General features: G+C 36.4%; 1 protein-coding gene across 1 annotated transcript; it reads left to right on the top strand.

Annotated features, from left to right (window-relative positions):
* The first annotated feature begins 358 nt into the window (after positions 1 to 358).
* Positions 359 to 27,407, top strand: LOC311283486 (protein NLRC3-like). The gene is made up of 7 exons (XM_084397917.1): positions 359 to 496; positions 14,219 to 14,403; positions 19,712 to 21,574; positions 21,715 to 21,888; positions 21,989 to 22,162; positions 25,384 to 25,430; positions 26,309 to 27,407. Exons 2-7 carry the CDS (start codon positions 14,276 to 14,278, stop codon positions 26,836 to 26,838), a joined length of 2,916 nt encoding a protein of 971 aa, XP_084254043.1. The 5' UTR covers positions 359 to 496; positions 14,219 to 14,275; the 3' UTR covers positions 26,839 to 27,407.

Below are 27,407 nucleotides of genomic sequence, written 5' to 3'. Positions count from 1 at the left end.
ACATTAATGCAATATATAGGCTAGCTACATCCTATTATGTAATACAAATATTTACTATTGCTGTTAAAGAAATTGTATTATTATTTAGTTAATATATCAAACTTGAAGCCAATCTAAGTGGTAAATATCTGTTGCCATGTTAAATATTAAAATAAATGTAGTTTATTTTACAACGTTTTAACGTAATTTATTTATTATTTTTTCTTATTTAAACATAATCATGATAGGTGCATTGTAACTGTCGCGTCTCGGCAGTGACAGGTATTTCACTCTCCACTTCCAATGTAGGCTATGTATCGATGTGCCCTCATACCCTATGCGAGTTCGCACTGAACATGCGCGGACTGGAATCTCACTCAGAGCACTGACGGGTGCAGTGAACACACCTCGAGTCACCTTATGTGAGAAAACAAAAGTAAAAGAAAAAACGGAAGAGACGCCAGTCCGGAGATATAAAACAAAAACCCTGTGTATTTAACTCCGGTAGCCTGTTTAGGTGAGTTCAGAAGTTAAACTTTACAATGTAGGATATAACTACGCTGTCATTTAAGTTTCTCCACTTCCTTATGAGGATTTCAAACCGGACGATAGTTGAATGTACAAATGATGAAAACGTCCTCGATTAAACTAATATCTAGACTATTGGCGAATTTTGTTTTTAAAAGTCGGTGGGGCAGGAGTTTAAATTTAATTTGTCGACACAACTCATGTTTTGTCCTTATACTGTAGCCTAATGCATGTTGTTCTTATCAGTCAGTAAATATCAGCGTTTAATGCTTGTCTCGCTGGTGTTGAGTTCTAATCCGCCCACGATTAGTTTATTATTATTTTCTCATTAAAACCAACAATGTTTGTTTTAATATTAGAAAATGTAGTTATTTGGTTAATGCAGGTAAAGTGGGCAACTTTTGTTTAAATCTGTAATGTATATAAACTAGATGTTTTTTCCCTTTCCTTTTCTTTTAGTTTCCATACATTTTATAAGGCCCAGCTATAATATTTAAATTTGAATACAGGTCATATGATGTGTTATTTGCACCAATACAATTATTTATTATTATTATTTTTTTTTTGCATCATGCACTCCAGACACATTTTTTTTCAGGTAAACTGGGCCGTCCTGGTTTATCAAAAAAAAAAAAAAAAAGTGCCTGTATCTAAATTAAGAATACATTAATTATTTACACATGATCAAACAAAGATATTCAATAAAATATTTAACCAACCCAAAATATGTCAAATTCATCAGTTCACTCAATACATACAGTACAATTCTAAATAACTGATTGACATTAAATCTGATGAAATCTGAATATCAGAATATATACGTTTTCTTTATTTTAGATGAACATTTTAAGCAGCCATGTTGATGTGTTATCAATGCATAAATGTTTTCTAAAAACACCTGCAATTGCAATAAAAAAACTAAAAAAAAACTAACATAACAAAATGGTCAAAGCTCAACTAAAGCAAACACTGATCTCCATGATGCATGAAATCAAACATTTTCAATAAATCATCAACATCTAAACCTCTGTTAATTCAGGCGTCTGACAGAAATAAAGTCAATCTGGTTACCCAGTCAACACTTTGATCTCACAGTGATGTCACCATGTGGTCATACCGTCAGGGTGTAACCTCACAGCGCTCTCACTGTGCTCAAACTGTGACCACAATACCCACATAGCAACATTGTGTCGGCCCAGATCCGGCCCACATCTGACACACGTGGAAAGATGATCTGGCCCACATGCAGCGTGGAATTACGGCACTTGGGTGGGCCACTCCTGTTTGCCAAATCTGGGCCACAAGCAGGCCATAGCAATGCCACATGTCAGCCAAGAGCAAAGAAATAAACCAGAACTGGACCTTATCTGAGCCACAAAATCTGTGTATATTAAATATGAAGTCATCTCAGCCTGTTAACAAAAAGAATCACTGAAAGAAAGAAAAGAACAGAAAAAAGAGACGAGCAGAAGCACAAGAACTACAACTGACTTCAGCCACAGCCTCAGATGAAATCAACTGAAGAGAAAAGAAGACATTAAATCTGTGAAGATCTCAGCAGAGGAGGATTAAACAACTCCACAAACAGCATTACCAGCTTCACTTATTACTAACCAGACTGACTTTATTTCTGTCAGAAGTCTACAGAAGTTTTTATTGAGAATTAACAGAGGTTTAACTCTAATGTGTTTCATTTGAAGTCACCATAACAGTGATTAGTGTTTCCATTAGTTGGGCTCTTAACTCTTATTATATCTTTTATCTTTTTTGGCCGCTATGACAGTGTGTTTGTCAAACACATTTGCAGCAGCAAAGAAAGTTAAAGTGAAACGAAACGTGATGATGGTTACCTGTTGATGGTTTTATAATCATCATGAAGTAACCTGTTTCACTGAGGTAATTTGAATCTAACAATTGTGTTGTACCAATAATATATTCTCATCACAAACCCTGTGTTACTACAGCATGAGTTCCAGCAATATTATAACAATCAATTAGAAGATTTTAATAAACATGAGCACGAAAAATTACTGTTCGATAACAAACACAGACATCAATAATCAACGTATGAATCTCAACAATGGTGACAATCTAAAGTACCTTTCTGCAATGCATGCTGGGTACCATCATTGTACAAAACTCCCAGCATGCATTGCAACATGAATAAATTATGCAGCTGAATTGTCCTATCTATCTATAAATTACAGAAACGTCTGTCTGTCTGTATGTCCGTCTGTCTGTCTGTCTGTCTGTCTGTCTGTCTGTGTGTGTGTGTGTGTGTGTGTGTGTTAACCACATATCTCTCGAACCGTTGGTCCGATGGATTTCAAATTCGACAGGTGTCTTGCCACGGGCACGAGTAAGTGCAGTGCCAAGTTTGACGTTGTTTGGATGAGAAATGCAAAAGATATCGTTAAATATATCATTTTTAGAAGGTTGTGGTTTAAAAATAAACATTCTGACATTAGAGGGTTGTATCGTTCAAAGAAGCCCCAAGAAGGTTGTGGTTTAAAAATAAACATTCTGACATAAACACTCTGTCAGCTACACTGTTTACTTCTGAATATTATAGTTTGGTTCCAGAACGTGATAAATCCATTTTGATTAATTTGAGTAAAAATGTGTTTTCTTTACCAAGAAAGTGGCAAGATGAAAACCACTATTTTCTGTTTCAAACTTTCACATAGCATCTTTAGGTTATAATATCATAAAAAAATCAAATCCAGACTTTGATTTTCAAAGATTTATTATAAAAACGGATTATTTTTTCCCAAAAATGCAATAAATTCATGACACTTTTTTTTTCCAAAATGCAATTAATCCATTGAATCAATATAAAAGTTATTTTTTATTATATTGAAACTGTTGAAATCAGCCAACGCTAAGAAATATCTCCTGAACTTTTTTGACGGCGATCAGCTCACAAAAACTGATTTTGCACTGCTCTCTGAATCAACGTGCTTATTCATTTGTGGATGTAAACAATCTATAAGTCAGCTATGCTGTTTACTTCTGAATATTATAATTCATTCTGGTGCGCTTAACATTATCGCTACTGTGTAAATGCTATTCACCAACTAAACATATCCTTTTCAGTGCGTTCACATTCTCTTTCACGGGCATCATTTGTAGTTGCCTATTCACAAACTGTTTGCTCAAGCATAGCATTTTCTCAGAGTTCACTGTGTGCTTTCTACCATGCACAAATAAAAAAAAAGTCACTGAACTTTTGCTGTGTAATTGTAACAATGAGCACTCAAACAACCAAACCAACAATTACTAAAAACACACACAAAAACTGATTTTGCATGGGCATTTTGCACTAGACAGACGTCTGTCTGTCTGTGTGTCTGTCTGTCTGTGTGTGTGTGTGTCTGTCTGTCTGTGTGTCTGTCTGTCTGTCTGTCTGTGTGTGTGTGCCTGTTAACCACATATCTCTCGAACCTTTAGTCCGATGGATTTCAAATTCGACAGGTGTCTTGCCACGGGCACGAGTAAGTGCAGTGACAAGTTTGACGTTGTTTGGATGAGAAATGCAAAAGATATCGTTAAATATATCATTTTTAGAAGGTTTAGAAGGTTAGAAACAAACAATTACTAAAAACACACACAAAAACTGATTTTGCATGGGCATTTTGCACTAGTTATTTTAATTCTAAATATGTGCTTTTATTTTTTGCTGTTGTTTTTTTTGTGACATTTAGTAGCTTTTCAGTGATGTTATGAATTAATCTGTTTATCTAAAAATATATATATATTGTCACCCTTGTTGAGATTCATGTGCTGATTTTTGATATCTCTGTGTGTCACGGTGGATTCATTTTTCATGTTCATGTTTGTTAAAATCTTCTAACTGATTGTTATAATATTGTTGGACCTCATGCTGCAGTTACACAGGGTTTGTGATGAGAATATATTATTGGTACAACACAGTTGTTAGATTCAAATTACCTCAGTGAAGCAGTCTATTTCATGATGATTATAAAGCCATCAACAGGTAACCATCATCAACTGATCTCATTTCACTTTAACTTTCTTTGCTGCTGTAAATTTGTTTGACAAACACACTGTCACAGCTGCCAAAAAAGATAAAAGATATAATACGAGTTAAGAGCCCAACTAATGGAAACACTAATCACTGTTATGGTGACTTCAAAAGAAACACATTAGAGTTAAACACCTGTTAATTCTCAATAAAAACTTTTGTAGACGTCTGACAGAAATAAAGTCAGTCTGGTTAGTAATAAGTGAAGCTGGTAATGCTGTTTGTGGAGTTGTTTAATGAAGTTGGAGCCTGACATCAAATGTTTAGACGTCAACCTAATTTTCATTTTCAACTAAAATGTTCAAATCCAATAACATTTATAGCTGGGGTGACCTCATATTGTGGCCATAAAGTGAGCACACAGCGAGTACGCTGTGAGGTTACACTTTTAGCTCACTGTGAACTCACATTGTGGTCATATGGAGAGATCACTGTGAGATCAACGTGTTGACTGGGTAGTAATAAGTGAAGCTGGTAATGCTGTTTGTGGAGTTGTTTAACCCTCTGGGGACCAAAAACGCGCCTGCGCGTTTTGCTCGTTTTTTTTTTTTAGCAATGAAAAATAAACACAAAATGCTCTGTTAATTTTGATCTTTCATTTTCGTGTAATACATCAATCGATCCTGTTCAGTTTCTATTTTTTTTCTGTATACTCACAATAAAAATAAAGTGTTTTGCTTTTTGACAAATAAAGAAAAACTAACATGATGCTATTTCTGCCTTCTCTCTGTCAGTAAACTCCCATTTGAAACGCGTTCGAAAATGATCTATAACTCCGCGAAAATTCAGGCAAACAGACCCACGGGCATAAAGCTTGAGATCGCAGCTTTTAAATGAAGTAATTTATATAAAAAACTAATATTATCAGCTTCTGTAATCTGTATAAAAAGAGAGCGACTCCAGTCGAGCTCATTACGAGCCATTCAAAAGTAATTTGACCACGCCCCGGAGAGCGCGTGCTATTCAAACGCAAATTCTGAGAACCATTTCAGTCTGTGAAACGCCCACATCAGCTGTAAACAAAGAGGCATAATATAGCCTACCTTAGGGAGAAAAGTTTCCGTGCTGATATGAGGAGCAATATGAGGAGCAGATCCCGCTGAGGAGTGAGGTAGGCTAAGTTATCCTTTCTAAAGTGTTAATGTGGAATAACGTTATGGAATAACGTTGTAGGCTTATGTAAACAAAAAGATGAATCGCGTTTCTATAATATGAATCGCGTTTCTGTGAGATGAATGAAGGGTACATATTTGTAAAGACTGTTTAGCCTAAATATGAATCGCGTTTCTGTGAGATGAATGAAGGGTACATATTTGTAAAGACTGTTTAGCCTAAATATGAATCGCGTTTCTGTGAGATGAATGAAGGGTACATATTTGTAAAGACTGTTTAGCCTAAATATGAATCGCGCGTCTGTGTGTGAAAGAATAAACTGCTTTGCTATAGCCTACTGAGATGAGTAAAAATCGACTGAAATATGTTGAAATAAAATGTATTTGTATAAGCAACGTATTAAACTGCAAATTAACATTTATAGGCTATGCCCTAATATTTCATAAAAACAACGTTAGTCAGGCGAAGTATGAAAGACAATATTTTGTTGACTAGATTTGGGTACAGTTTTTACTGTAGAATATACTGTCACATCAAATAAGCTTTTCTGCTCATATATATAAAATACTATTTTGTCAAAAATAAAGTCATAGACTAAGATGTTCCAATGTTGGCTATATTCAAACTAATGAATACATATGATAAAATGTAGGCCTATAATCTTTCTTTTTTTTTTACAAAGAAAGAGTACTTTTTTGCAGAAATATTGCTGAAATTGTAATTATTGTTGTAATTGTAACCTTTTTAATAAAATAGCAAAACATATTTACAAGATAGATGTAAGCAAAATCTTAAATGGTCAATATAAGTCTTCTTCTAAATACATGTTTTGTCCTTGCATTGTGGCTCAGTCAGTGTCACACCTGAATGAATGGCTAATTATGCAGAGTCATTATGCAGAGTGGGTGGGACTAAGGTGTAAACTACTCCTCCCCCTGGCATATTGGCTTTCCAAGCAAAACCTGTTTTACACCATTTAAATCAATGTATTTTTTTTTTGTGAACGATAAAGCAAGACTATTTTCACATAATTTTGAAGCTAGAACTCGAAGAGAAAACATCCATTAGTCAAAAGTCTTGTGGGCACATATTTTGTATGAGTTTTGTGGTCTTATTTCAGCAACTTTCATTTTTATTTTTTTAAATAACCACGCATAAACATTATTCTCTTAAAAATACAAACATCTACATACATGTTGCTCGCATATTATGGTAGGCCTGTTTGTGCTATATAGAGTGAATTTACACCTTTGCCATTAACATGTTTATAAATAACTGAAAAAAGCACAAATGTCAGAGCATGTCAGAACATCTCAAGGGCCCCAAAAACAGCTTGGTCCCCAGAGGGTTAATCCTCCTCTGCTGAGATCTTCACAGATTTAATGTCTTCTTTTCTCTTCAGTTGATTTCATCTGAGGCTGTGTCTGAAGAAAGTTGTAGTTTGTGTTCTTATTTCAGTGCTTGTTCACAGCAGGTGTTTGAAGGATTGAAAGAATGTTTCAGGAACATCACACTAACCTTTAAATAACATTCTAGCAATGTTCTAGTAACATTTGTATGTTCTTGGAATGTTACAAATCAAGATCCTCTGTTATCTGGGTTAATGCCGCTCATTCCTTCCTCATTCCTCATTTCTGTGCAACCTTATAAGTTAGAAATGAAAGTATTTTGTCATGTTTGTCATCTGCGGTCGAACACACCTTGTTGCGAAGCATGTCGCTGTACACTACAGCAGCCCGCAGCCAGATTATTTTGATAGCGGCTGGTTCTGAAATAGATCTGTCATGACAGCAACAGTTACTCACAATCACTTCATCTTTATTGATTGTGCCTTCAAAATAAAAGTATGAGAACGTTTTTGCAGCAATGTTTTATTTTGAGATGAATTGAGAGCTTTTAATTTGAAAAGACATTCAAAAGAGTCTGTGGATCGCGTCGTTGCAGATAAGACACACCGGCTTTGCATTGACAAAACTAGGTAGATTAACGCATATGGTCTTTCCATTCTTCTTTGTATGCCCTATTTTCACTGTCAACTTTCCTCTTTAGACTCTTTGATAGTGCCATTTTCTCTTATGTTAACATCACTCTGCACACGACGTAATAGTGTACCTCCAGCACGCAAACAATAATAATAAAAAAAAGTTTAGTACGTGAGGATGCCAAGGAATAATTCTGAGTGTAAAAGTGTCAAATAATTGTGTAACAAGCAAATTAAAATGATACACCTTTATTATTCACAATATGGAAAGAGGAAATAAGACATAGTTCGTTAAGAGCATGACTCAAACATGCCATTAATGGGCTTATTCAAGTCCTCATTTATTTTCTTAATGTTATTTTTATCCATTCCGCATCTCCCACATATGTGTGTTTTAGCAAGGCGGTCTCTGTTGCAAGTTGGTGAATGAAGATACTTGCCAGGTTACCTGTCACTACTTTATTAATTTATCCAGTGTAAAACCCAGACACCGCCACACAAATGCGGCTTTTTGTTAATGACTGTTCTACTACAGGATTTAAAGGTCCCGTTCTTCGTGATCCCATGTTTCAAACTTTAGTTAGTGTGTAATGTTGTTGTTAGAGTATAAAAAATATCTGTAAAATTATGAAGCTCAAAGTTCAATGCCAAGCGAGATATTTTATTTAACAGAAGTTGACTACAAAAAATGGCTGGATTGGACTACACCCCTCTACTTCCGTCATTAGTGACATCACCAGAACCGTGTTTAGACTAACCTCCGCCCACAGGAACACAGGCGTATTGATGGCGAACGACAGACGTGGTTCCCAGCCAGCACAGCCATGTGGGGCCCAAATGGGTTTGACCTGGGCTATCTAACTGGGACCCAGCCAGTTTTGTCCTCGGTTTCCATGTAGGCCCCACATGGGTTTGCCCAGATGAAATGAACACTGCTTAGTGTGCACAGTACAGGCTGTTTAATGTAACACTGAATCAGTGTTGGAGGTAATGAGATAATTAAGTGATTGAATAATGATTGTGTATTATTGACGAACACCTGCTGTTAACAAGCAGAATCACTGAAGGAAAGAGAAACACAAGAACTACTTCCAGCCACAACCTTGGATGAAATCAACTGAAGATAAAATACATTACATCTCTCAAGATCTGATTAAACAACTCCACAAACAGCATTACCAGCTTCACTTATTACTAACCAGACTGACTTTATTTATGTCAGACATCTACAGAAAAGAATTAAGAAGAGGTTTAGATGTTGATTACTTATTTGAAAGTAATAGTTTGATTTGATGTTACCACTGTGGCGATCAGTGTGTGCTTTAGTCAGGCTCTTGACTTTTTAACATTAGTTTTTCTCAGGCAGCTGTGTCTGTTATGGCGAGAACAGCAAGAGAAAATATAATCAGATGCTGTAAGCTGATTGATGATAAGAGTATAATCATCATATAGTGGCTTAGCTCATTGATTATGTGTGAGGATTATACGGGTAGTATGTTATTCATTTTGTTTATTGTTGTGATTCTACAGCAAAAAAATAATAGAATTTAATCAGATCATCAAATGATTTTTAAAACCCTATTTACACATGTTGGACTACTGAAAGTTCTACTTGCACACAGACATCAAGAATCAGCATATGAATCTCAACAATGGTGACATGCTTCATGCTGCAATGCATTCTGAGTGCATCATACGAAACTTATCCATGGCTCCCAGAATGCATTGCACCATGAAGCATGTCACCATTGTTGAGATTCATATGCTGATTCTTGATGTCTGTGTGCAAGTAGAACTTTCAGTAGTCCAACATGTGTAAATAGGGTTTTAAAAATCATTTGATGATCTGATTAAATTCTATTATTTTTTTGCTGTAGAATCACAACAATAAACAAAATGAATAACATACTACCCGTATAATCCTCACACATAATCAATGAGTTAAGCCACTATATGATGATTATACTCTTATCATCAATCAGCTTACAGCATCTGATTATATTTTCTCTTGCTGTTCTCGCCATAACAAACAGACACAGCTGCCTGAGAAAAACTAATGTTAAAAAGTCAAGAGCCTGACTAAAGCACACACTGATCGCCACAGTGGTAACATCAAATCAAACTATTACTTTCAAATAAGTAATCAACATCTAAACCTCTTCTTAATTATTTTCTGTAGATGTCTGACATAAATAAAGTCAGTCTGGTTAGTAATAAGTGAAGCTGGTAATGCTGTTTGTGGAGTTGTTTAATCAGATCTTGAGAGATGTAATGTATTTTATCTTCAGTTGATTTCATCCAAGGTTGTGGCTGGAAGTAGTTCTTGTGTTTCTCTTTCCTTCAGTGATTCTGCTTGTTAACAGCAGGTGTTCGTCAATAATACACAATCATTATTCAATCACTTAATTATCTCATTACCTCCAACACTGATTCAGTGTTACATTAAACAGCCTGTAGTGTGCACACTAAGCAGTGTTCATTTCATCTGGGCAAACCCATGTGGGGCCTACATGGAAACCGAGGACAAAACTGGCTGGGTCCCAGTTAGATAGCCCAGGTCAAACCCATTTGGGCCCCACATGGCTGTGCTGGCTGGGTTGATGTTTATCTATAATCGGATACCGCAAAAGTTTAATTCGAAGTTGTTAGTTTGCTCTGTCCATTTCACCACGGACTGTTTTTCTAACCTGGGATAATATCAAGCAGACTTCTCTCAGCGTCTCATACTGACGAAGGGGGAAATTTCAACTATATTCCAGCAAGCGGTAAGTAGTGATTTACTATGGAAGTAGCGATCAACTTCACATCGTTTCTCTTATAAGGATGAAAATAATCTTACTTAAACTGTGATTAATATACAGAAAGCGATCAAAGAACAATCCCTTTCCAATCGCCCAAGCTGTCAATCACACAGCGCGAGTTTATCTGGACACTTGCCAAAACTCGTTATGAAATCAATGACGCTGTTACACTGCACAACGAATCTCTTAGTGTATTTATATACCTCATGTTTGCATTGGTGAAATCATTAGTGATAGTGCAGAAACTGCGTTGCAATGATAAGATCTTTTTTCACGCGATCAACAGACTGTCATCTGCTCAATGCTCATCACTGCAACCTTTTATGTGATTGAAATATATCTAAATACTTAAAAAACTTCTCATGATTCGTTAATCCCGATAGCTGTAATAGTAAAAACTTATAATAGCTGTAATAGTAAAAGTTTTCCAGATAGTTCCACATGTAATGCCAGATATTTCATATGCAAGCATGTCAGCCAATCACAGCAGAGGGCGTTTACACTGAAGTCTCACAGCAGACACGCCCCTTCAAACAGAGTGTTCAAATCTAGGGATGAAATCAGGCTAGGAAAAATGCCTTTTATTTCTAAATTATAAAAAAAAATTATCTAAAAAACATACTAACATTATAAGGGCACCCCAGGAAACATTATAAAATAATAAAATAATCCATGGAATGGGACCTTTAACACAGAGTAACAGCTCACTACCAGTTACATAACAGTCTGTCACAGGCAATTCTAGTTGCATTTTTCATCAATTCATTTCTTAAATTATCATTTGACTATGTTCTGGCCCGCCATCTAGTGGCGAAAATGTTTTTTTTGGCCTGATGCTGAACCTACTTGCTGACCCTTGCCATGTGTCACCTCTAATCATGCGCGTAATTTGCACGGGGGTTACGGGGGTCATGACCCCCTCAAAAATCAGATCCAGCTAATATAACCCCCCCAATATCATCACATCATTCAGATTAAAATAAATATGTAATATTTCGAATGAATACTTTTGTTCGTTTTCTTTATTAATTTCATTTGCCAGCAAGAAAGATAGTATCATATTTTAAATAAATCTGTAATGTTCCCCCCGCCCACCGCACCGACTACTTGGTATTACCCAACCCGCTTTCTCTATCAAGTTTGTTAACTATTTTGCGCAGTCGCTGGTATGAATGGTTGGATAAAGCTGACGGTACATGCTAACGGATGGAAAGATGAAAAGGACACTGAAAGTCAGCCAGACAACGATTTTTCATTGTTGGTCGACACCAGCCAAAAAGAGGAAAAATCCTGACCAAACGGAGGTACCTATTGCTAAGTTAGCTGTTAAGTTAGCTCAGCGTTTCTCAAAGTGTGGGGTGCGGGCGCGGCCCACTGGTGGGGAATAGAGACATGACAAGTGGGGCGCGACAAACAGGTTTTGTGCCCATTTTTTTATTCCTTTATTTATTGACCATACACTAAAAAACAAAAAAAAAACAAAGACACATTTAAATGTAAGCCTTACTTAACCTTTTCACACGTAAGTTTAAAAGTTTTTCAAGGCGACCGTTATTCGTTATCCGTAGTATCACTTTATGGTTCCCATGGAGACGCATCAGTCATTCATTGCTTGTCAAACCTATGGTCACACCGCAGCCACAATAGCGCTGAATGACTGATGATCTGCTTTTATTTCCTTTTTATTCAAAATTTCACAAATTTGTTAGCTATAGCAGGATATATCTGATATTCCGATTGTCAAATATGTGCAAGAGGATGTGTTTTGTTGTTCAAACACCTTTATAACGATCGCGTTAGTTGAGCTGTATGCGCCACCTATCTTATTAAAATACCTAAAAAAAATACGTACATTATTAGGAATTTGAGATTATTAAGTTTTTTTTTTTTCGTTCTTTTTTTTTTTTTTTGCATGAGTTTGCAAAGTGACAAAATGAATCGAAGCACAACTAACGTTAGTCCACACTTGTATTTTCTCAGTTTCTGAATTTGATGTTATCAGAGGCTAAATGCAAACACATTTTTTTAATCTACTTTTGAGTCTTATTTCATGCAAAGTGATAATATAATTGCACTTTCATTTTCTCTATTTGAAAGTTTTTAATGCTGTTATTTGATGTTAAGTTTTTAAAATGTGATGTTAATAAAAAACATTTTATCAGTTAAACTTAAAGCCTAGTTTATTAACATTTTGTTGGGGTGATTGGGGACAGGTGGGGCTCGGAACCCTTTCCTACCTCCGAAGTGGGGAATGGCAGAAAAAGTTTGAGAAACACTGAGTTAGCTGATGATTTGTTTTGTTGACTGGAGTTGGCTGGCTAGATGTTCGTAAATTAGCATGTTACCTTTTACACAAGAAAATTATTCAATAAATAAATAAATAAATAAATATGCCGCGAGTTTAACCCCCCCAATGGTAGACCCAAAGTTACGCCCTTGCCTCTTGCTGTCTATCTGAGCATTATGTAGATGGTGTAACATCACTAAACACCAGAACGACAATTAATGAATAATTTGCTTTCAAACATATGGTTAATGTTAATTACATCTCAGAGTTAATTGTTACAACAATTGTTCTCCGATATTTCGGGTAATACATGAAGACAGCATGAAGGCTATGAGACAGTCTTGTGAGTTCGTATGGCAATGTCAGAGGTTTCTGCCCCACAGTGTCGGTGCAAAAATACTATTTAAAACTACTTTTGAAAAATACTTAATAATTAAAATCTTCATATTATATGTCTTTCTGTTAATACAGCACAGTGAAGAAAAACGTCTTGTGGTCTCCCAGTCATTTGTATCATGGAAAGTTAAGCATTATGTAAAAAAATAAAATAATGCCCTTATCATGATGCCTTTATCTTTGAGTTCGCCTGAGTTCATTATGAGATCCACATATTTTCAGTGTCGACTCATTTTCCGCTTATTATTTTTCTTGTGAATTGAACTCTGTGTAAAGGATTGTGGGTGATTGGAGGACGTGAAGGATACACATGATGCATATATCCTTCAAAATGATGGACGCAAAATGAAAGCTGCCTTCCAAAGGATCCTTCACACTGAGACGGCTTTAGTAGGATATCCTTCTGATTGAGAAACACACTGAAGTGCCAGTGCAGAAGGAAAAAAAATGATGAAAGCACACAGTTTAGGGCAGTGGTTCTCAATTCCAGTCCTCGTGACCCACTGCTCTGCACATTTTGTATGTCTCCCTTATTTAACACACCTGAACCAGATCATCAGCTCAGCCCCTTACCTGTCAGGGATCACTGGTGATCCCAGATTATTTTAGTTCAAAATATGTTTGAGCTTATATATCTCAATATTAATAACAGTCTGGTTAATTTTGAGTCTTGAACTATAAACTCTCAAGTGTTGGCTTTCTAAATGTATGTGTGTTATGTTTCTATTCAGAATTACTTATGAGCAGTAACCTTTTTATTTTGGGCATTTCATGTATGCAGCACTTGCCAAAATTGGGGGTGATGGGGAAGGGGTTAAGAGAGACTCCATGAACTGAACTGAGTGTGTCAGATAAGAGAGAGATACAAAATGTGCAGAGCAGTGGGTCACGAGGACTGGAATTGAGAACCACTGGTTTAGGGTAATAATCAGATTTTAGTTTGCCATCTGCAAGCAGGAGGTGTTTGACCAGAAACTAGTTTAAGAGCAATGGAGCTTAAAAAGTACTGTTTTAATCCATGAATCTGAGAGATGAAACATGATTGTTTCCAATGTTACTGTAAATTTGTTTTTATTGTCCTTTTGAAGATAATTAACAGATAAAGGCCTTAAACAAGAGAACGGGAAGGGGAACACACCTCAAAAATGCATCACTGTGAGGAGAGAGAGGAGGACAGTAAGGAGAAAGAAGAGTGTGGTGCAGGACCCAGCTGTGTGTCAATGAGGAGTGATCAGTCCATGCACAACCCCATTACTTTCACCTCTGACCTCAGGTACAGTACGATACCAATGAATGCATGTGGCAATTGCTTTCAAAACAATTTACAGTGCATTCAGGCTACCCAGTCCAACATGTTGGGACAACAGATTGATAGACAAACATTTGTCTATCAATAGGTCAAAATTAGAAAAATCTGAATACAGTTGGTTTCATAATATATATTGTTTTAAAGCAGCTTCACAGAAGACTATGCCTTATTGTCTTAAATGTAATGCCTTGATGCAGTGTATCTTAACTCCAGTCCTAGGACCCACCTCCCAGAATGTTTAAGATGTCTTACAAATTAAAACACCTTTTTCAGCTCATCAGCTTGATAGTGTGTTAAACAGGGAGAGTAAAACATATTAGGAGGTGGGTGCCAATGAGTGCAATTGAGAAACACTGCCTAATTGTGTGCCTATAGTATGCTTAATGTCTCCAGTGAACAGCCAAATGTAATTGTGGCAGAGAAAAAAAACTCTTTAAGAGCCAATTTATAAATAGTATGTATACATTTGGTATCAATATTTGTGAGCAAGCATTCCAACAGATAGGAAAATAATTAAATTGTAAGGATGGTGGTCCATGTAAATTTTTCATTTTTCGACTTACAATTTAAAGTAGAAATAATATAAATATATATATATATTTTATATATTGAAAAAAATGAAGAAAAAGAAAATGAGAATTTGGCTTCTTAAAGCGTTTGTTACAAATAACCTCTTTTTTTAAATCCAACAACTGGGCTAAGGAATGCTTTGACATAAATCACACTGGGCAGGGCCCAGAAAGGGTTTTCTCCTCTATAGGCATGGTTTCAACAACCTGCTTTCCAGGAAAAATATTAGCTGATTATTTCAGAAAATATGAATGCACCCACACTACTCATCAGCCTACTTTTTTGGCACACTTTCTGGTTTTATTTAGCTGTCCAACTATCAAAATCTGTGTCTGTGTGTCAAAGCTGCATGGCCCACTGGACAGCACAGAGCGGATTATATTTTATGTTGCAGCAAAGTGCAGAAAGTACCAATTTAAGTGTAAATATGAAGCACTCATAACTTCTATTTTACTTCACACCAATAAAAAAAAATAAAAATACTGAATGCTGATTAAGTAGCCTAACATCTTTGTTTGGATTGCTGAATGTGTGTTAATTGTGTTGTTTGGATTGCAGAACTATGCAGTTGTTGCCTTTATTTTCACATGGTTACAGTTAATGTTTTCATTTAAGTCCAGTTTTATGTAGTTTCAAGTTCAACCAAATTTAAAAACAAAAGGGATGCTGATGCTAAATGTCAGTACCATCTTTGTTTAAAAGATGTGCTTACTGTGCAGTTATTGTTGTTAATTTCAGATGGTTAAAGTTTTTGTTTTCAATAGCCAAAATCCAGTTTGGTCTGTTAACCCTCTGAGGTCTGAGCTGTTTTCTGGGCCCTGGAGGTGTTCTGACATGCTCTGACATTTGTGGTTATTTCTGTTACTTGTGACATTTTCATGGCTAAAGTCTAATTACACTGTATTCAGCACAAACTCTGCTACAATAATATATCAGCAGCATGTGTGTAAAAGTTTGTAGTTTTGAGATAATGACATTTATGCGTGGTTTGTGAAAATACCAAAAAAAATTCTCACTGAAATAAGGTCATGAAACCCATACTGATTATTTCTTCACAAGACTTTTGAAAATTGTATGGCGTAGCCTAGAATATTTGCTCCAAAACTATGTGAAAATCACCCTGACTGCTCATTCAGAGAAGACAATATATTGATTTGAAATTTTTACGACGTGTTTTGTGTGAAAAAGCAATATGCGAAGGGGCGGATCATCTCATTAATATGTAAGGCTTTTTACACCTGAGAAAGACAAAGACACACCCTAATGGCCCTATTAGGAGCTTATCAGGGCCCATCATTCTGACCAACCTTCCACAAAGAATGAGGAGATTTAAAAAAGAATGGCTTTTAGATTGTTTGGATTTATTTACAACTAGTGATCGACCGATGTATCGGTTTACCGATATTTTTACCGATATTTAAGCATTTTCCCATAATCGGGTATCGGTTTTGTAATATCGGATTCGCCGATAAACGGCGCCATCTTGTGGCTGTTTTGAGAATTCCGCCATTGCAGCCCGCGTCTGAGGAGATCAGTCAACAACAACTCTGTGCACAGGTAAAACATATGTTCTGCTTGCTTTGCTTTAATTTTTCAACTTTATTTAACATAACAGACATGCAGAAATGAGATTTGAGACATGAATGCCTGATATAGCCTAGTTTATTTATGCAGCTTGGTTCTAAAAAATTGAGACGAACTCATGGAGTCACGTAGCATAATCCGTCATGTCCTGCCCCAATAAAGACGTAACTTTACATGAATTAAATAAAACAACAGACATGAATGAGTGCATGTTGAAAATAAAAGCACTGAATTTAATTCTCTATCAGTTGTATTTGCTCACCATTAGTCTCGAGAAAAAAGTTCGTTCATATTGCTGAGCACTCACTGGGTTGATGCTCACGGCCACTGAATGAAACTTTTGACAAGATTATCTTGTTTAAACATCCTAGATTATATTATTTACTACATAGCAATTATTTCGCTAATAACGTTACACATCTAAATATACCGCTTTGTGGAAATTAATTATTTATTATCTCCACGCGCGATCGCGGTTGAGTTCTGTGTAAAATAAATGCATAGATAAACAGCACTTTGTCAGTTGGCATTTCATGATCTAGATTCAATCTAGATCATGAAATGTCAACTGACAAAGTGCTGTTTATATAGTCTCGAAAAAAAAAGTTTGTTCATATTGCTGCGCACTCACTGGGTTGATGACCAGGAATGCTCAAGCACGGCTACTGCATGAAACTTTTGACAAGATTATCTCGTTTAAACAACCTAAATTATATTATCATTTACTGCATAACCATTATTTCGCTAATACAAATCTAAATAAATACCGCTCTGTGGAAATTAATTATTTATTATCTCCACGCGCGATCGCGGTTGAGTAGGCCTAAGTTATAGTTCTGTGTAAACGCATAGATAAACAGCACTTTGTCAGAAAGGATTTCATGATCTAGACCGACAAAAACATTATTAATAATTAATAACATACTAGTTGGAAAATGCAAATATGCTGTTTTGTTTGTTACTTTCCTGATAATGTTATATTCCAGCTAATATTATTCAGTGAATTATTCCTCACTCTTTAAACCTATTAAATGGCACATATAAACCTTCTAAAACTGTTTAAAATGAATTACATTTCAATACAATACAAAAAATACCTCCAACATGTGGAACCACTTAAAGATACATCACTCAACTATCTTTGAATATATGTTAGAATAATTTTTGTGCTTTATTTTTTACCTCATCAAAGCTTTTATTTTTAAACAAAGACACTTAGTAACAATGCACTTTATTTTTTGGACTCAGACCCCTCTATTTATTTGTGTATAAATATAAAGTTTTTTATGTATGCAAGGAGGGAGTGATTGTTATAAATAAAATTGTTTGTTCAGTTCATTTGTGTTGTAATAATTGTGTCAAAAACAGAAGTATAACAGTAAATAAATATCGGTTCTGCATATCGGTAATCGGCACATAAACATGCAAATAATCGGTATCGGTATCGGTTATAAAAAATCAATATCGGTCGATCACTATTTACAACACAACATGATCCAAAGAAAGAGACCTTTGTGCCATTCCTAAAAACATTGTACATACCTTTCATTTCCAAGGTGTTTGATTTTCACTTTACCATGTTCATGTACAGAGACTCTGTGAATGTTGAAGTCAGCAGGACTCAGTGGCATCTGGGTCCTGAAAAAAAAAAAAGTGAACACACTGATATCAAGAGAAAGGCCTGCACGATTTTGGGAATACATTTTAGATTTTTCTGGTTAAAATTGCTTTTTAAAATTCACAGAATACACACACACACACACAAATGTTTCCAACAATATATTATATAATGAACACCACGTTTGTTGTGCCTTGTAGGTATAGGCTATGCGCAGTGCTGCATAAAATAATAACAATATAGCAGCCTATATAAATCTTCCAAAAGATTTCAGTAACTAAGCTAGAGAAAAATATATTGATTATCATGTTACTTCAAATGTTTCCATTCGTTATGATGATATGAAATGAGATAATAGTAAAAACATGAAGCCGTTTGGAGCGTTTTGCTTTTCCAAAATATGATACATTCAAACGCGATCGCGATCCAAAATGTGATACATTCAAACGCGATCGTGCTCAAATATAAAACATTATGGTTACCATACATATCTACGTTTGACCAGATATCCACAGACACAGTAACAGTAAACACGGGTCTAAATATGATAATAGTCACCATATATCTAGCAACAGTTCAACTGCAATGTGAAATTTATGCAACAATAACAAACTAATATGTAAGAATTTCTTACCTTATCTTTCTTGTCTTCAAATCGCGTTCATCTTCTGGGGTAAAGCCAATGTAAGCTCACGACGCGTCTTTCAATCTCGACGAAAAGCAGAGACTGATGAAGTGTTTTGGTGTTTTGTTTTTGAGGTAATGAGCGCGTTCGCGCTCCATGTGGAGATTTGCATGTGAATATCTTTTGCGCGAGTAGGCGTGGTCAAATTAAAACTAATGAGCAAGCGTTTGAGATACTGGACATCTTGTTGGTTTTATACAAATTACTTAAACAGAGAATATTTGTTTTCAGTTTGAATCCGATCATTTAAAAGTACACACTTAAATGTTTATAAAGGTATATGGCTCATAAATGTGTGACAAGTATTCGCTGAGTTTTGTTTCAGTTTATAGACGTGCTCAAGAAAAAAAAGTTCACCGCGACGGAGAGGCAGAACGCACACCCTGTTTATTTTCTTTATTTTTCAAAAGCACAATGTTTTGATTTGATTGTAAGTGGACACATACAAAAGTAGAAATATCACAGATTCTTTTTTTATATTTCTTTTTTTCTGTATGACCATAAATGATGGAGTAATTTAAGTTTAAAGTGCTACAATGTGAAGAAAATCCAACAAAACGCGGGGGCGCGTTTGCCGACCTCAGAGGGTTAAATACCAAATAAACATCTTGTTTATGAATACTTTCATTCTTTCTTGTTTGTTGCTTAAAGAAAGAATAAAACGGAATTCAGAATCGGACAGTTTGCTTGTAAAAAAAACGGTATCCAAATTGGCCATTAAAAATCATGATCGGTGCATCACTAATTATAATGTTATGTGAACTTTTTAACGCATGCATTTTGTTGATGTTGTGTCTTTTGTATGTTGTGATCAGATCTGTGCCGTCCTCTACATCCTACAATCAGACCCATATGAGGCAGGACAAAACTGAAGAAGTCCTGCAGACACACACACTGGAGACTGGATACCTGCAGAGAGTCAAAGATCAGCACAAAACCAGCATGAAGAACAAGTATGAGAGACTATTTGAGGGAATTAAACTACAGGGGAATCAAACCCTCCTGAACAGGATCTACACACAGCTCAGTGTCATTGAGGGAGAGAGAGAAGGAGTGAATGAAGAACATGAGGTTTTGCAGATGGAGAAAACAGCCAGAACACAACACTCACAAGACACTCCAATAAACTGCAATGACATATTTAAAGCCTCACCTGAACCAGGATGTGAGGAGAAAGACCAGATCAAGACTGTTCTTACTAAAGGCATCGCTGGAATCGGAAAAACCGTCTCTGTGCAGAAGTTCATTCTGGACTGGGCCGAGGGAAAAGCCAATCAGGATGTAGATTTCATATTTGTGCTTCCATTTCGAGAGCTGAACTTGATCCGAGATCATCAGTATAGTCTTCATAGACTTATGCTGGATTTTCATCCTGAACTTCAAGATCTGGACTCAAAGATTTATGAGGAGTGTAAAGTTGTGTTCATCTTGGATGGTCTGGATGAAAGCAGAATTACACTGATGTTTTCAGACACTCAGAAAGTTTCTGATGTGACTCAGACTTCGTCAGTGGGTGTGTTGATGTCAAACCTCGTGAAAGGAGATCTGCTTCCCTCTGCTCTCATCTGGATCACCTCCAGACCAGCAGCAGCCAATCAGATCCCCTCGAAATACATCAACCGTCTGACAGAAATTCAGGGATTCAATGAGCCTCAGAAGGAGGAATATTTCAGGAAGAGGATCAGTGACGAGCATCAAGCCAGCAGAATCATCTCACACATCAGAAGAGCAAGAAGCCTCCACATCATGTGCCACATACCCGTCTTCTGCTGGATCTCATCCACAGTGCTTCAAACACTCCTGAAAGAAGATCTGGGTGCAGAAATCCCTCAAACTCTGACTGAAATGTATATCCACTTCCTGCTGATTCAGATCAACATGAGGAATCAGAAATATGAGGAGAGAGATCCAGAGAAAATCCTGCAGTCCAACAGAGAAGTGATTGTGAAACTTGCTGAAGTGGCTTTCAAACAGCTGATGAAGGGCAATGTGATGTTCTATGAGGAGGACCTGAGAGAGAGCGGCATAGATGTCACTGATGTCTCAGTGCATTATGGGATTTGCACTGTGATCTTTAAGGAAGAATCTGTTATTCATCAGAGGAAAGTCTACAGCTTTATTCATCTGAGTTTTCAGGAGTTTCTCGCTGCTTTCTATGCATTTTATCATTATGCTATCGAAATTTTTGATAAGTTAAAATTTTGTGATGTGATGCATAATCTGCATAGGGATGCAACTGATAAAGCTCTTAAGAGTAAGAATGGACATTTGGATCTGTTCCTGCGGTTTCTGTTGGGCATCTCACTGGAGTCCAATCAGAGACTCTTACATGATCTTCTGACACACACAGAGAACGTCTCAGAGAGCATCAAGAGAACCACAGAGTACATTAAAGAGAAAATCAATGATGGACATGGAATCTCCACTGAAAAATCCATCAATCTGTTCCTCTGTCTGCTGGAAGTGAAAGATCAGACTCTGTCCAGAGAGATTCAGGAGTTTGTGAAATCAGACAAACACTCAGAGAAGAAACTCTCTGCTGCTCACTGCTCAACAATCGCCTACATGCTTCAGATGTCAGAGGAGCTGCTGGAAGAGCTGGACCTCAAGAAATACAACACATCAGATGAGGGTAGAAGAAGACTGATACCAGCTGTGATCAACTGCACAAAAGCTCTGTATGTGTTTAATTTTGTCGTAATGTTGTGTCTTAATCTTTTCTTTTGAACGTATTTTGCAAAAACAAATATATGATATAGAAATACAGTTGAAGAATGAGATTAAAAACTTAATTTTCATGTGTTTTAATCTTTTTCAGTCTTGCTAGCTGTAATCTCAGTAGTCAGTCATGTGAAGTTGTGTCATCAGCTCTTCAATCCACAAATTGTTTCCTGAGAGAGCTGGACCTGAGTAACAATGACATACATGATTCAGGAGTAAAGCTACTCTCTGATGGACTGAAGAGCACAAACTGTCAGCTGGAGATACTAAGGTGTGTTAGAACATATAATGGATAATGTACAGTCAGTCAGCCGATCATAATGTTGATGTGTGTCTGTAAATGATCTGACTGTGTGTGTGTTTGTCTGTAGGTTGTCTGGCTGTATGGTGACAGAGGTAGGCTGTGGTTATGTGTCTTCAGCTCTGAGTTCAAACCCCTCACACCTGAGAGAGCTGGATCTGAGCTACAATCACCCAGGAGAATCAGGAGGCCAGCTGCTCAACGACAAACTGAAGGATCCAACCTGCTCACTGCAGAGTCTCAAGTATGTTTACACTGTAAAACCCAACAAGTTAAGGTAACTCATTTCATTTGAGGCAACCGATTGCCTCAATTCAATTAAGTTTATAAAAACAATAGTTATGAGTACTCTGAACTTATTTTAATCGAGTTCACTAAAACAATAATATTTCTTAATACACAATTAAACTTTACACTGCATTTGAATACTTTATATAGCTGAAACTTCACTTTATTGAGTAAAAACAGTGACATGACAAACTTTAAATGAACTCAGAGCACTTGCAGTTACTGTTAGCTCACAATGTCACACACAAAGTCAAATTCAATAAGTTAAGCTAACTTATTACATTTGAGGAAACCGATTGCCTTAATTCAATTAAGTTTATAAAAACAATAGTTATGAGTACTCTGCAATTATTTCAGTTGAGTTTACTAAAAGTAGATATACATTGCAGTCAATAAATTAAGTGATTAATTAAGTGATTATTGAGCATTAGTGATTAACACCTGCTGTTAACGAGCAGAATCAATGAAGGAAAGAGAAACACAAGAACTACAACTGACTTCAGACACAGCCTTAGATGAAATCAACTCAGGATAAAAGACGTTTAAATCTCTAAAAATCTCAGCAGAGGAGGATTAAACCACTACACAAACAGCATTACCAGCTTCACTTATTACTAAACAGTTTGACTTTTGTCATGCGTCTACAGAAGTTGTTATTGAGAATGAACAGAGGGTTAGATGCTAATGATTTATTGAGTTTCATTTAAAGACACCATGATAGTGATCAGTGTTTGCTTTAGTTGGGCTCTTGACCCTTGACTTTATAACACCAGTTTTTCCTCTGGCTGCTGTAACTGAGTGTTTATAAAACACATTTGTTATGGCACATACGCCAAAAGAAAATATGAGCATGTGCTTGTGTTTAGATGATACAAATCATCATTTAGTGACTTGATTCTCTGATCTCTGATTAGACAGGTGATGTATTACTTGTATTATTCATTATAATAGAACTGATTCTGCTGTAAGACCCATTGTTGTGACAATCAGATTTTAAAAACCTCTATGGTATCATGCTGACTTACACAGTAATCAAGAATCAGCATATGAATCTCAACAATGGTGACCATTAAAAAATGATTTATGCCGCAATGCATGCTGGGAGCCATGGATAAGTTTTGCATTATGCTAGTACCCAGCATGCATTGCAGAATGAATAATTTGTTAATGGTCACCATTGCTGAGATTCATATGCTGATTCTTGATGTCTGTGTGAGTCTTAGTAAAGCAATATCTTTTCTGTGAAACTTATTGTGCACAACTCTTTGTAAAATCCTTCATAATATCTGATGGTCACAACATGGCTAGCTCTTATACTGTAGAATAACAGTTTTGAGTGAAACTAATATGTTACCCTGTTAATCAGAGATCAGACTCTGAATGAAATCAGTGAATCAAGTCACTAAATGATGATTGTCATCATCAGTCCTTCACCATCAGCGCCCAATCAGACTTCTCCTTGCCTTTTGTGCCATAACCAATATGTTTTATAAACACTCAATTATAGCAGCCAAAGAAAATCTTAAGTGCAAAAGTCAAGGGCCAAGAGCTCAACTAAAGCAAACGCTGATCTCCATCATGGTGATTTAAATGAAACTCAAATCATCAACTTCTAAACCTTTGTTAATTCTAATAAGAACTTCTGTAGACGAATGGCAGTAATAAAGTCAAACTGGTTAGTAGCCTAATAAGTGAAGCTGGTAATGCTGTTTGTGGAGTTGTTTAATCCTCCTCTGCTGAGATCTTGAGATATTTAATGTCTTCTTTCATCTCCAGTTGATTTTGCTGTGGCTGGAAGTCAGTTGTAGTTCTTGTGTTTCTCTTTCCTTCAGTGATTCTGCTTGTTAACAGCAGGTGCTCATCACTAATGCTCAATCATCACTTAATTAATCACTTAATTATACAATTATCATTCTGGGATCTAGAAATGTTCTATAACTCATTCAGTTTGAGTTCTGTTTCAGTCATTCAAGTTTCGGTAATATTTGAGTGCTGTGAACTCAATTGTATTTAGTTAATATTACTGTTAGGTTTTACAGTGTAGACGTTATAACTCATATGTGTGTCTGTATGTGATTAGGGGTCACCTAAGAGGGATCTTTGGTTAAGAAATTGCTACTGAAATATTTTTTATGGTCTCATTACTTTTTAAATAGCTTTGTCTGATGTAATACAGCAGAATCCACAAATCTCAGATAAGTGAAAACAGTTGTTCTAAAAAAAATGTAGGGTGTAAAACTAGAGACCTGTTACTTTAATACCAAATTACTACAACCCATATATTTTTAAAGTCCTACTAGGATTCAAGGGAGCCTAGTTTTAAAGGGTTAAATGCTATCACAATTTGCAGTACTTATTTAAAACTTTATTGTGCCCTTTTGTTTGCAATGTTTGATTGCAATGTTTTGTTATCTGTGCTGACCTGCACATAGGATTAATTCTGTGCTATACTGTCTCTCGTCTGGAGCACACTGGTGTGTGCTGCGGTGGTTCACGTGACACAGATGCAAAATCAGGGGCTGTATTCACAACAAAAACAAAAAAATCTTAAGGCTAATAGTTGCTCGTAATGCAAAAAATTTGGAGCAACTGTTAAAACCTAGGGGCATGTTGCTCCTAATATTAGGAATAATACATTTTTCATCTAGGAGTAATTCAACAAGCATTAAATTCTACAATTAGCTCCTAAACCCAGGACAGCTTAAGGCAGTCTCACACCACAGGATTTTGCTGTTGCAGACAGATTGTGTCATGGACAGAAGGTCTACGACCAAACCCCTGGATCATGGCCAACAAGGTCTTGAGGTTTATGTACCTCATCTATGTTGTGTATTATTGCTGCTATGACAAGAATAAGACAGATGACAAGGAACCTTGTTCTGTAGTGAGAGCACCACAGCAATTCAGGTAGTTTCACAGTCCTGTAGTTTGAGCTTTCCTTGAGAAGTATTTGCACCTGTTCAGAACAATCCTTTGAGACTTGGCTGAAGATACAAATGCAGTCTTTATTTAGGGTAATCCAAAAAGTAGTCAAAAGCAGGCAAAGGTCCAAACATACTGAGATCAAGATAATCCAGACAGGGTAAAATACAAACAACAGGCCTTAAGAACCTTCCCACATATCATGTAATTTTTGTTTGTTTGTTTGTTTTTGAGTATGTTTTTGTCTCTGTATAGTATGGACCATGGAGGATATTCCAGGATCACACCAGGATTTGGAAAATGTATGTCCTCACAAACACACGCACACACACACACACACACACACACACACACACACACACACACACACACACACACACACACACACACACACACACACACACACACACACACACACACACCTACCAGAGCTATTGTTTGTGCACCAATCTTTGGCATGCTTTAATTCCATTTCAATATGGATGGTATCCAATGAAACAATAACATACAATTAATAAATGGAGCCACATAATGGAAATTGTAATATCAGTGTCAGGTAAGAGTAAGATACTCTCAGCTCAATCATTTATTATAAACTATTTATTATAAATAGCCACTGCTATAAACTTGTGAAGTTTAATTTATTAAATGTTTTTTAGGAATTTCTGTAGACGTATGAAATACTGTAATAAATAAAGTCAGTCTGGTTAGTAATAAGTGAAGCTGGTAATGCTGTTTGTGCTTGATCCTTCTCTGCTGAGATCTTCACAGATTTAATGTCTTCTTTTCTCTTCAGTTGATTTCATCTTAGACTGTGTCTGAAGTCAGTTGTAGTTCTTGTGTTTCTGCTCGTCTCTTTTTCTGTTCTCTTCTTTCCTTCAGTGATTCTGCTTGTTAACAGACTTATTAAGGCTGAGATGACTCCATATTTAATATACACAGATTTTGTGGCTCAGATAAGGTCCAGTTGTGGTTTATTTCTTTGCTCTTGGCTGACATGTGGCATTGCTATGGCCTGCTTGTGGCCCAGATCTGGCAAACAGGAGTGAGCCACCCAATGGCCGTTATTCCACGCTGCATGTGGGCCAGAACATCTTTCCACGTGTGCCAGATGTGGGTCGTATCTGGGTCATCAAAATGTTGCTATGTGGGATGTTCTGATCTCTCTTTTTGTGTTCAGATGCCTGTCATCTCACACTGGATCCAAATACAGCACACACTCAACTCATTCTGTCTGAGAAGAACAAAAAAACAACATGTGTGAAAGATCATCAGCCGTATCCTGATCATCCAGAGAGATTTGAGCTGCAGGAGCAGGTTCTGTGTCGAGAGAGTCTGACTGGACGTTGTTACTATGAGGTTAAATGGAGTGGCTCGGGGCATGTAGCAGTGGCATATAAAGAAATCTGCAGGAAAAGTGGGATTGACTGTTGGTTTGGACTGAATGATATGTCCTGGAGTCTGTACTGTTCTGATATGAATTACACAGTCTGGTTCAATAATAAAAGCACTGATGTATCTGGCCCTTCAGCCCGCTCTAATAGAGTAGGAGTGTATGTGGACGTGTTGGCCGGCACTCTGTCCTTCTACAGCGTCTCTGACAAACACACACTCACACACATACACACATTCAACACCAGATTCACTGAACCACTCTATGCTGGATTTGGGGTTTATCCCGAATCTTCAGTGTCTCTGTGTCAGATTTAACAACCTCCTGCAAGAAACCACAGACACATTTAAACCTTTTTTCACGAAAAAAAGAAAAGTAATTACAATTTTATATCTTGTCAATGCGATATTCTCACAATTGTGAAATCAATTAATAGTAAATTTTTTTGACAATTTTTTGACATTGTGAGCTTTAATCACAATGCATGAGGTTGCTTTGTGAAAAACTAGTCAGATTGTAATATAAATTTGCAGTGTGAGATATAAAGTTACAGTTATGAGAAGTAGTTGCAATTACAAGATTTAAAGTCACATTGTAAGAAATTGTCATAATGTCAGTCTGTTTTGATTTCTGTTCTTGTTTGTGTTTGGTTTATCTGTCAATTAGTTCAGTTCTGTCTTCCTTCGCCCCCTGCTGGCTTGTTCCTATAGTTTCTGATTGATTGTTAGTTCAGTTCAGGTGTGTATTGGTAATTTACTCTTCAGTTCTGTCTATTTAAACCCTGTGTTCTGTCTTGTTCTTTGTCAGTTGTTATCATTGCTTTAAGTTGGTTGTTCTGTTCCTTGTAAGATTTGGATTTCGTTCAATAAAAGATTGCTGCACTTAG

This window comes from Rutilus rutilus (assembly GCF_951802725.1).
Source record: "Rutilus rutilus genome assembly, chromosome: 2".
Lineage (NCBI taxonomy): Eukaryota > Metazoa > Chordata > Actinopteri > Cypriniformes > Leuciscidae > Rutilus > Rutilus rutilus.
Note: the sequence above shows the minus strand (reverse complement) of the source record. Positions and strands in the feature narration are given on the sequence as shown.

Bases quoted from the DNA above. Each gene is read 5' to 3' on its own strand.
- LOC311283486 (XM_084397917.1), top strand. From the start codon at position 14,276: ATGCATCACTGTGAGGAGAGAGAGGAGGACAGTAAGGAGAAAGAAGAG. The intron at 14,404-19,711 runs GTACAGTACGAT...TGTTGTGATCAG, and splicing joins ACTTTCACCTCTGACCTCAG to ATCTGTGCCGTCCTCTACAT. The intron at 21,575-21,714 runs GTATGTGTTTAA...AATCTTTTTCAG, and splicing joins ATCAACTGCACAAAAGCTCT to TCTTGCTAGCTGTAATCTCA.